The 12148-nt window shown below is 41.8% G+C and overlaps 1 protein-coding gene across 6 annotated transcripts in view; it reads left to right on the forward strand.

Moving 5' to 3' along the window:
- Positions 1-12148, forward strand: part of DYNC1I1 (dynein cytoplasmic 1 intermediate chain 1) — a 187205-nt gene that overhangs the window by 144051 nt on the left and 31006 nt on the right. For all 6 annotated transcript variants that reach the window (XM_058026342.1, XM_058026332.1, XM_058026369.1 and 3 more), the window contains exons 13-14: positions 1583-1716; positions 4105-4249. In XM_058026342.1, the coding sequence (XP_057882325.1) occupies positions 1583-1716; positions 4105-4249 (279 nt within the window). The remainder of the gene's footprint in view (positions 1-1582; positions 1717-4104; positions 4250-12148) is intronic.

Genomic DNA, 12148 nt, shown 5'->3' on the forward strand with positions numbered 1-12148 from the left:
GTTCAGGCACCCTAATGCCTTCCACAGTTTCTCACCTAAACATCAAGAAGATAAATCCCAGCCCTGCATATTCATTTACTGGAATAATAAAGTCTAAGGCACAGATATGTGAACATCTGAGTTCCAGGATCTCATCACTCCAATGGAATTTCCCTGCTCCAAATCTGGCTCTCAACAAGGATGAGAACACACCCCACATTACACTGCAGTCTGGCACATGGCTCATGGTGATCTAGAAAAGAGAGGCACAGGGCTTGACATCAAGCTGCATGCCATAGCTTCAAACTGGGAGGAGTGAAGTGTTGCTGATGTGTGTCAGTCTGAAACTTTCCAAAGACACAGCTCCAGAGCACTTGTGTACAGTCATGGTGTGGGCGCTGGGAGCAGAGTGTCCACCACAGCCTATGGCCGTGTCTCTGCAGAGACACTACATGATGATCTCACCCCAGAAGGTTGTAACAAACATATATGGTCTCTCTCCCATATTAAGAGAATTTCTCTCTCTCACTCACATGTTTACAGAAATATGGGGTGGTCTCCCAATGCATTTTCCATGCCTTGTTTTGCCTTTATAATAGAACCAAATTTATTTCAAAGAAAAGCATAAACCAAGCAGAAGTATTTCTCTGTGGGTTTGCATCTCTCTCCTTTCACAGGGATACCAATTTTCTTTGCAGCAAAAAAGCCCTTTTGAGAAAAACCGTACAGGCTTTGGCCCTAGAAGGACAGCAGCATAGACCTTTTAAACATAGAGAACATAACCACTTAAATAGCTAAAAATTAAAATGGTGAAATCATTCAGGACTTTTGTGGATTCTTGGGTTACACCATTTAGGCTGAAAAACTAAAAAGTTGTGCAAAATCTGCTCAAAGCGTACACATCTTGCAACAGCCACAAACTTGCATGGTTATTCTATTTGCAATTGGAAAAATGGGCATGCTGATTTACTTTAAAATATAGCTACCAAATGAAAACAGAAAACATTCCTGCTGGTTTGTAGTTTGATGGTGGAGTCTAGAAGGAGTGTTTATGGTTACCTCAGAAAATCCCTGAAAAGCAATGCTTAGAATGGTGGTAGTGACAGGACCCCAACTTTTTAATTTTGTTCTGCAAAGGTACAAATGACACAGTGAAATAAATGCCTCACATGCACACGATATTGCAAGTGCTTCCTGACAACTGATTTCCAGAATGTAAATAGAAGGGTATTGCTTGATTTATTAAAGCCTGAGGCTGGCAAATGTAACCATTAAGGTATTATCTTTAGTTTCTGCACCATTAGATTTCAAATTCTCACCTGTCATCTCTGGCTGATTTAAGATGATGCAGAAAAGACCAGCGCCTTCCTGCCAGTCTCATATGTGTGACAGACAGCACTGGGGATGGCAGGAGCATCCTGGTTTGTGACACTGCATCTTCTTACAACATCTTATGTAGAAACCAAATGTGACTGGGTCAAATGATTTCATCTTCCTCTCCTGTTACTCCATGTATTATTTAGAAATCAGTTAAAAAAAAAAACCCCAACCCAGACTAAGAAAAGGAGGATCCCAGCATAATAACAAAAATCTGTTTTGGTAGGAGAGCATGGAGCTGGTATACAACAAGTCCAAACCAGTGGCGGTCACAGGAATGGCTTTCCCAACTGGAGATGTCAATAACTTTGTCGTGGGCAGTGAAGAGGGAACAGTCTACACTGCCTGTCGTCATGGAAGGTGAAGTTCAGCATTTTGTACTTCTAAAACATTGTGTACCTGTGTTAATGAGAGACAGCCAAGTGTGTGTGGAGAGTGGTCAATGTTTTCTTTTCTTGGATGTCTGATCAACAATGTTCCTGTGACCAGCACAGGAGCTCCCCAACTTTGAACATCTTTTTATACTGGGGCAGTTACCCCAGGCTCTGTGTAGCTGGTGGGGAGCAATGATTACCCTTAGGTTGACTTCCTTTACCTTTTTCAGAAGAGGAGATGGCTGGGCCCTCAGAAATACCTCTTTCTCATCAATGAGATGAGATGAGATGAGATGAGATGAGATGAGATGAGATGAGATGAGATGAGATGAGATGAGATGAGATGAGATGAAGGTTTACACAGCTGTGTACGGGTTTATATACCTAGCTGAGATGCAGGTGTCTATGTCTGCACAGGTCAAATAAGGCCTAGGAGACACTTCTGTTTCAGGGTAATCAGGCTTCAACCAAGATCAAATGGTTTATTTTATTTTGGTCTGTTTTACTTTTTACCATTCTCAGCTCCATCTTCGGTCTCCACAGGGATAAATCAGAGAAAAGCCACCATGGGCCTGATTCCTTTAATAACACAGATGCAGCCACAGTGTGCCACATGGGTTCTAGAGAATCCTGTGCTCTCTCACACTGTGGTCACACATAATATAACCCAGGCTGTAGTTTGATACTGCAAGTTCCTTGTTTGGCACCCTGCAAACCTGCAGGATGCTGGTGTGCTCTGTTAGCTTGCAGTAGTAGTTTTATCTCTGGGAAAGTTGAAAGGCTTTTGTAAAAAACAAAATCTTGGTTTTCCACTGACAGATTTGGAGCTCATCCCCACCAGTAGTACACAATGTTCTCTGAATTCTTACTTTATCATATTCTGAGTCTATGTTGGCCAAAAAGACATTGATACAGTGGTTTAAGATTGTAAGGCTTCTATTACACGCCCCCAATGTTTTATAAATACTGTTTTACATATGTTTTGTTCAATGGGGTTTTTTTTAATTTTAGAATGTTTTTATTTTTGCCTGACTGCTGACAGTGTTGCAAAATTGTGTCTATTTAGACAAATACTGATAGACTGTGTGGTGGCTCATGGTTTGAATGAGTCCTAGGAGGCTAGGATGAATGAGGCATGCCCAAGGGCATTTCTCACTTCTGAACTTTCAGACTTGCCTGGTTTGTTCCTCACAAGAGGAGGAAGGTGCCAGATCCTCTTTTTAGCAAACCTTTTTAGAAACTTTCTGCTGACCATTGACAAAAGCTCTTCTGCTCCTGCCTGTCTTTCCTGGAGCTTTTTGCTATCATCCCTGGTTTACTTCCAGAGGCTCCTGTGTCCTTCAGCCCAGCACAGTGAAGAGCCATGTGTCACTCTGGAAAAAGGTGTGTCAAAGCACAGCAGACACCCAGGGTGGTGTCAGTGCTCCAGGACTCTCCTTACCCGCTGAGTACAGTGGCAGATAGCTGGGATAAAATAAGAGGTGTCCTTTGTACCCAGCAGGATACTGCAGGACTCAGCCTCTGCTCCAGCACATGCTGCAAGGTCTGGCAGGAGAACATCAGTGAGGTCACCCTGTCCACACAGGAGAGATGAGGGGACACTGCACCAGCTGGATGAGGGACCAGTATTCTCCTTTCAGTACACTGTACTAACACTGGCACAGGGCAATTTTTCTATAATCTAGCTAAAAGGGTGATTTCATTATTCCCTTTTCTGTATACACTGTCAGACAGCACTGACAACTGATCTGGCATCATTTGCTTCCAGGAAGAAGAAAACTGTGCACATTGTCTCTTACACAGCATTGTACTTTTCCTTCCTAATAGCTATTCCAGCCTCTGGCTGATGAAATGCACATCTCCCCTTGTTCAAAGTAATGACTGTATGATACCTGATCACAGGATCAATTACTTCACTTTTTGTGAAGAAGCATTTGCTTCCTAGTGACTTGATTGATTGCTATGAAAAGTTATCTTAGATATTTAAGAGAAAAAGAATTGCCCATGATAAGTCATTAACATATCTGCATTTTTATTTTAATGGTTATTCCTTGTGATAATGGCTTACTCAGAGGCATAAGCTATAGTATAATTACAATTTTGAATTTTATAATTACACAGAAATGTTATTTCAATCTACAGGAGTAGACAGTGTATGTAGAAGTGAGTCTTCAGAAATAAGAGAAATTCTCCCTGTGCTTAATTCTGAGCATTAATTTTCCCCACTGCAGGCAAAGTCCTTAGCAGAAGGAGAAAGATTTGCAGGTTAAATAGAACTTTAAAAGGAAACAGGACCCTAACAGTAAAGAAAAGTTATGTTAAAGCACTAGTTGGTGAGTCACTCTCTGCATGTAAATTCTTCTTCTCCCTGCAGTAAAGCTGGCATTGGTGAAATTTTTGAAGGCCACCAAGGACCTGTCACAGGAATCAATTGTCACATGGCAGTGGGTCCAATAGACTTTTCCCATCTCTTTGTCACATCATCATTTGACTGGACAGTGAAACTGTGGACCACAAAGGTAAGCAATCCAAGTTGGGCTGGGACAAGTAATTCTACTTGTGAAAATGCTGTTGTCAGAAATATTTTAATACTGTCTATCAAGTCCTACGAACCAATAAATTGAAAAGCTGTGGTTGGAATGAGCATAGTGATAGAATTGTAAGTAAAATATACAGCTAGTGTAATAATCCTCAATCATATTTGCCCTGGAGCATACCTTGCCCTTTAGCAGGCCTTCATTTCAGTATTAACCCTAGTGCTGAGCAGTTTCACAAGGCAAGGAGATGAGGACATCTTGAACTCCAAGGCATCAAACAATCCATTCAGCACTCCCTGTGCAGGCTACATTGCAAGGCTAATGCTATGCACTGTGGTGATGCAGGAGCAGGAACACTTTCCTCCGACGAAGCAACAGGGGAAGTGCACATACAAGTTAGTGCAATCAATATCACTTGTGAAATTCACTGCTGGAGGAAGCTGTGATAGCCAAAAGGTATAAAATGTCCCAATGACATTAGACACTGGAAGCAGGGAGGAAGGACATGCTGGAATTTACATTCATGACCACCAGGGATCTGCTGCTGACTACTCTGTGGCCATCTGCCCGTGACCTCTTTCAGAGACAGAGCAGAACAGCAGAAATGGCACAGTCCTGTGAAACTTTGAAACCCCAACACTCCATGGGACAGACTAAACAGACTAACCTGATGGATCATACAGATTTACAATGAGATGTAAAATCCTAATTTTATAAGTAATCTAAATTTATTTTTTTATACACCAGAGTAGAGAACTGCCTTCCAAATGTCAGGTTCTTGCCTTAACCAAGTTGGTTTTATGCCTGCATTTGTTTCACATCTTGAGCTGCACCCGGCAGAGTTCCTGTACTGGAAGCTGACCACAGTCAGGAAGTTTCTCAGCATGTGTTCCTCCAAGACATTAGAGCTTGGAGATGTTAGAACAGATGCACAGCAAATGTAAATATGAAAGTGATCAGAAGGGCTCATGTGACAGCCTTGTGCTGGAAAAAGAAGCAGTTACCTAGATGGAAACTTGAATCAGCTTCCATAGTAGCTTCCAATGCTTTTGTTAATGGCATGATCCAATGTGTGTGCTAATTAACAGGGAGCTTTTCCTAATCAGCAATGACCACAGCTGTTGGTTTTGTCTTGAGCTTTACACTTCAGGAAAGTCATAATGAGAAAGGTGCACGATTTGCCCAATTCCTATGTAACTATGTACATCACTAGACACAGCCTGAACCAATGCAGAAGTAATCCAGATTGAGGAGTGGACATGGGCAGGCTGGAATGGGTCTGGGATGGTTCCTAGGCAGTCAACATTAGAAAAGGCTGCAGGATAGCCAGGGCATGGACAGCTTAAATGTTGGCTCACCGGGGCTAGATAGGCTGTTTGGTGTGTGAGACAAGGGAGGCCTGGGCAGTGGTGACTTCCCTTGGGAGCAAAGGAATACTGGAGTGTTGAAGCTGAAGCTGAGTAAGGGGAGAAGAATTTGTGGGGAGTCAGGGAAGATGAAAGGCAAGCATTGAATTCCAATCACACATGCACAGAAAAGTCTTGGGTTGGTATTTAGCTGTCAGCTTGAGGCTGAATATGGCAATAAGGGTCTCATTCATCTGCAGCTTAAATGAAAGTGCATTAAGGGATAATAAAGCCTGATTTTTATTTTAAACTCTTGGGATTTTAGAAGTTAGTAGTAACACTAACACAGCACATTTTGGGCACAAAGACACTGCAGATAGTAACACACAGTTATCCTTGTGGAATATTTCAGTGCCAAAATGGTTGGGTCTGATTTTGTTCAAGACAATCAGTTTTCAAAGAACCAAACCATTTAAATTTCTGATATCCATCAAGCTGTGGCTTGTCTGGCAAGAGAGGCTTCCTGAGAAAGCTGTTTGACTGAGCTGGGCGAGCTGTGATGTGCATGTGACACACCACGGCACCGCTCAGACCTGGAAACTGCACTGCTGTTTTGGATCACTCACTTTCTTCTGGAGCAGGTTTAAGCAGCAGCAGCAGCCCCAGGCTGCTGCCCTGCCAGCCACTGCCCTGTGAAAACATCCTCTGAGACACTAGACAAGTTCTTGAATTGTGATGAATGTTTTCTTTTTCTCCCCATTCAACTGCATCAGAAGTTTATTTCCATATTGTCTGAATAATTTTCTTGGCTGGAGCTACTACATATTTAAGGCTCTCTTTGTTCAGTTCTCAGAGTCAAGGCTCAGTCAATCAGTGGGCTCTGAAAAAAAAATAGTGGATTGATATAAAGTATTAAGTGCTTTTGCTAGCTAACAAGATTTTAGTCAGAATTGGTTTATTCCTTTACTTTCTTATTTGTAAATTAAATCTCCCTATCAGCATCCAAAGTCATATTGCTTTCCTGCTTCTACCAGCGTTGTCTACTTAATCCTGTGCACATTATCCTCTTTGGTCATGAAATTCAATTCCTTTCTGTTTCACAGGTTCAGAGTCAATGTCCAATTGTAAAGTGAACCATAAAAGCTTTGTGTTTATATTGTCTATTGATGTTGTGTAGCATCCTGGGGTGCTTACAAGAAAGGCACTTTCATAGCAGGCATTTGACTGATGGATTGAAAGCACCATCTCCCTTAAAAACTCTCACTTTACATTTTATAATGTTTTTGTGGTTAACACATTTTCTAGCTAAAGGCAGTTCAACCAGGTGACTGAGAATAAGATTTTCACTAGCGGATGAATGAGCGTTTTGTAGATAGAGCTAACACAAGGTTCATATAATCACCCATCACATCAGCCAAAAATTAGATCCCTGTGTGAATATCAAACAACCAGAAGCAACAGGAAAAGAAATAGAATTTGCAAAGATAGTTGCTTGATAACCTCAGCATTACCTGGGTACTGATGAAGTTAATAGGGCTTTACCTTGAATTCATGCTGCACCATGTGAGCAAGTCTGGGATGCAGAGCTGTCAAAGGGAAGTCCCGATGTGAAGTGTCTGTGGAGCTCTGCCCTTAATTAGGTAGTGTCTGTATGATGCTTTGAAGAGGTAAAGTGCTAAGTGGAAACGCTAAGTGTTGTTAATTAATTAAACACTAATCCTCATGAATGAATAGCATGAGGTTAAATAATGAAAAGTAAGTATTGTTATTATTGCAGCAATTGCTGTTTGGAGAGCAAATTTTTTTGATATTGTGTCAAGAGATGGAAGCTGTCTTGGAGTTGCTAAAACATAGCAAAACATAACCTGATTTCAGCTAAATCCAGAGAGCTGGATTTTGTTAGCTTTTTCATCCTTCACATGCCTTCTTTAGCTTTTATCCTTCCACTGAGGGGAGGTGCTAATGACTCATTTGCTCCTCTTGCACCCATGCCTAAGTCGTGCTCAGATGGGCAGAGATTGGTGTCACTGGAACAACATTGCTGTATCCCCATCCACGCGTGTCTCCCTCTGCCTAATGTTTAAGTAATAGTGGCGATGCCAATATCAGAAGGAGGCTCAGAGGTGAGCAGACTGGTAGTAGGGCCACCACATCATGTGGGGCCAGGGGTCATGTGTGCCCTCAGTGACAGACTACCCATTGTGTGTCAATGCTCAGTTTTGCTTTACCAGTACGTGCATCAATGCTAGTGCCTTCCTTGTGAGTCTCCTTTGTCTTTTTTTTCTTATGCTCTTCACATGCTGCTTTTCTCTTCTGCTATGCTCTGCTGTTCCAGTCTGTTGAGCTTTTTTGAGAAACCACATTTTAAACAGCAAACATTCCCATTTCTATGCTATGTGCCTTCACATACATCTCTGTATCTTGAATATCTTATGCCCATGTGCTTGTTGACTACCTGGGTATGACCCAGTCGTTCTGCCTCTTTGAGCAAATTACTTTACCTGTCATACCTTCCTACCAGCATGTAACTTCAGACTCCACTGGTTTTCATTTGGCCTAGAGTTGAATTCCATCTCCTCCAAGGTCCAGCTGAAGCCTACCTTTAGAAAAATGCAAAGAAGCATGTGGTAGTGGTGGTGGTGGTGGTGATGTTGCTGTAGACAGGTATCTCTGCCCTTCCCCAGAAGCCTTGCTCATAGGATCTGATCATATCCACTTAATAGACCAAATTTACTGTGATGGAAAAGGTGTTGCAGAATGAACCAGAGCACTACTTGATGGTCACTTTTGGCCCATATCTTCTCACATTATCATGCAAGGCATTTTAGATGACTCTTCATATCAAGTTGGATCCTCCTGGATCTTTTATTATGTAGAGCTTTCACACTTTTGTTTCTTATGCAGCCACTGGAAAGAAGTAACAGTACAGCATATATTATAGACACCTCTTGGAGACACCACCATTCCTGCCCACCACTGTCTGTGCAGGAGCCCAAGTCTGGCAGATGATCAGTTGCTGTAGCTTTTGGTGGCTTTCTTGCATCTGGGCAGCCTCAGGCCATATCTACCTGGCAGACGTGTCAGCACTTCTGAGCTCCCAAGTCTGTCTTCTTATGCTGGTTTTTCCCAAACCACTACCAGGAAGGAATCAGCCTCTTTATCCCATACCACATGCACATATACATGTGCACCTTGATTTGCTGCCAGAATCCTGTGGATTCCTTTACTACTCCTCCCTCTGACTGATTTTGGTGGGGCTCAAATGTCTATCTCAAGGGACAATTTCACTCCTCTTACTTTGGATACCTGACTAGAATGGTCTCCCTCACTGATGCATTACCACACAAAGCTCCTTCTTTTCTCTTTGATAAAAGCAATTAAAATTAATAATTTGATTAATCAGTGTCCAAATGTTAATTTAATCTGATTATACGGCATGACAAAGGGTGATAAAATAGCATGCTAGGATTTCATGGAAATGGTCTCTCTGTGGTGTGAGTTTAGAGTTTTGAGTTTGATCCAAAAACAAGGCAATGAATGAATTTGCTTCAGAGCACACTTTCTGTCAGAAGGCCAAGCTGACTTGGGGAAGAGGGTGGAGTTGCCTGTTCAGACAGGATTTTTTTAGGTTTTGCCCTTTACCTCTGGAGCCAGAGGTCTGGCTCACATCCAGCTGTTAAAAAAAAAAAAAAAAAGGTTTTTTCTAGGTAATTTTAAAGAGCAAAACCAAAGTGAAGTCAGGTGGCTTGAAACCAGTCCCAAGTTCTTCACTTGAAATACTTCTCCTTATTTCAGTTGTCTGTGTAGCCATATTTGGTAAGTGTTAGGAAAATATTAATCAGCTGGCCAACATGCTTAATTTACTGACATGAAACATGGTGCTTCTTTGTGATACATTTAGTGAACAATGGCACACCCACAAATAAAACAGTCATCTAAAATACTGAGTGCTAAAATCTCAGTGGGCTAAACTGTATTTCAGAAAACCCTAATATAAATCCAGCTGTAGCAGTGAAAGCTCTATTTGCACATGGAAAGCAGAATTGGATTTCAGGGGCTTATATAATCTGTGCAAAACAAAGTCATCATTCCTTTTTTTCCCTGAAATCAAAATGCAAACCTCCCACTGACAGCTCTGTTGCAGAATTACACTGGAGGATCAAGCTCGCTTGGAATAGTGAAGCATTTCAGGACAATTATCAGTATATAAAGCCCAGGACTTCTTCCCTAATGGAAATTTTCTCCCACCTGCTTCAGGCAGCCATCCTTTCTCTGCCATGTGAGAGACTTTTGTTATCAGTAAAAAAAAAAAAAAAAAAGGAACTGTGTTCAAAGTCCTACAAGATGGAGTCATCTTCAATAATAATTAGCCTCAAAATCCTTGCTTGCTGACCCATGAAAGCTCTGCGGGCATCCTGGTGGCAGCAGCTACAAATACTAATCGTGACTGTTTAGCAGACAGTGCTGTGACATCAGGCTGTGTCAGCCATCCTGCAATGCTCCCTGTGCTGCTGTTTCCTGGCAGCTGAGCTGCAGCAGCAGGGTCATTGAAAGCCTGGCAAATCTCTGAGTGCACACGCAAGGCTGGGCCAGGTACCCTGCGACGAAGCAGCATTTCCCATTAAAAAGAAAAATTGAGTTTTCAGGGGCCTCATACTGAATGTTCCCATCAGAATCACAGGGGTGGGATCCAACCAAACCACAGCTACATTATCCCACTCCTCTCCTTGCCTTGCAATTTGAGCTAAACTGCCTCTCTTTAACATCCTGAGGCACAAAGCAGGGAGACCAGTGCCATGACCCCAGATGAGGTACGTGCAGGACCTCAGTGCATGCCACTGCCTGTCCTGCATGGCAGGAAAGCACTAGTGCACCAATCCAGCTTCTCCCAAATCATCTCAGCCACTGTCCAGCTCTGCTTCCTTGTCCCACCTGTGTGGGATATAAACAGGGAGTGACAGCTGAAGGTAGAAGACCAAATCTGCCCTTCAGTGTTTCACTCTGTGTTTCCTCTGACCAGGACTTGGTGATTCTTCCATCAATATGCCTTGCTTATAATTTTCAGCAAGTCCCTCGAGAACTTCTCTGAAAAATAATCCAGGAATATAGTAATATAAAGGCAGGAGTATGAACTACAGAAAATATGAATCGGTTTGTTAGGCAAGGGCAGTAGGACTTTCTGTAGTGTTTTGAGCTTCCTAAAAGAAATTGAGCCATTTTTAGAAGCAGTTAGACATTCCAAAAGAAAACAATAGTATTTCTAAAGAAGTCTTTTGACACAAGTGCATAGTTAGTAGTTCAGGAAGAAGTACTGTCCTGCTTAGAGCATGTTTTAGATAAAAGGCGGAAAACGTGATTACCATTTAGCAATGAAGTCAGCAGTCTGAGGAAATGCAGAACAAATGGCAGATACCTGTATAGGCTTTTCCAGTGTTGCTGTCTGCACTTGTCTGCAGTTTGATGTGGGTTAATGAAGCAGAGAATATTAAACCTCACAGAGTGGAAACCCATAGGCACAACTCTTGTAATTGTGGAGTAAAAGGGGCTCCAGATCAGGAATTAAAGTGGATGATCTAAAATGCAGAAACAAGAATACACCAGCCTGGCCAGCAGGAACTAGGGATAAATGTGAGCTGGGGAACACTGTAAGCCAGTCTGCCTTACATGCATTCGGATGTTTTTAAAGTTCATCCACTGCAAGCAAATCTTCTAAATCATTTGAATTTACAGTAGGCATCAACTAACACACATTTATATCAAAGTCAGTGAAAATAGTTCAGTGAGTCTGATATAAACGTGCAGCTAATATGCAGTGGTAATGTGCAAATATGCAGTGGTAAAGAAGAATGCCATACTTTTTGCTTTTTTTTCTTTGGAAAATAAAAAGGTATTTTTCCATTAGGTAAGTGGAAAGGCACAGTAGGAGAGAACTTTGGAAGTACAGCAGCACAGCCAGAATGCGTTGCACCTCTGCTGAGTACTTAAAGAGTTAAGAAGGATTAACCACATAAGGAGTTTACCTGTCAGTAAAACTAGCTTCTAGGCTATATCCACAGATTTCAAAAGCTCTGCTGTTTGAATTTCTGATGCTCTCAAAAGACAAGTGCTGTCTGACTTTCCAAGTTCTTTTATTTTTTCTTCATACCATAGTATTAGACATTAAGATCAGTTCTCATTAAAACCGCCTGTGCCAATCATCAAACCTTTTTCATTTGCTTCCTTCTTTTATACTCACTTGTGGCGCTTTGGTTTTGAAGGAAACCACAAAAAATGTAATCATCAGGTTATCTCCAGACTTGGTCTGCTCTCATAGCCCCTTTCCTTTTGGTCTTACCCTTGTCCCCTCTTCTATCCATAATAATTCCCACATGTTTATGCAAAAATATGGGACTTTATTATTGACAATTAAGAAAGGCAACAGTTTTGGCATCTCTGCAAGAACAATAAATTCTAAAAGTGAACAGTTTTCTGCTTTGTCTGCAAATTTTAGAATGCCAAAGCCCAATCAGTGTAACAATACTACAGCACTTAAACA

Source organism: Melospiza georgiana, chromosome 1 (genome assembly GCF_028018845.1).
Source record: "Melospiza georgiana isolate bMelGeo1 chromosome 1, bMelGeo1.pri, whole genome shotgun sequence".
NCBI lineage: Eukaryota > Metazoa > Chordata > Aves > Passeriformes > Passerellidae > Melospiza > Melospiza georgiana.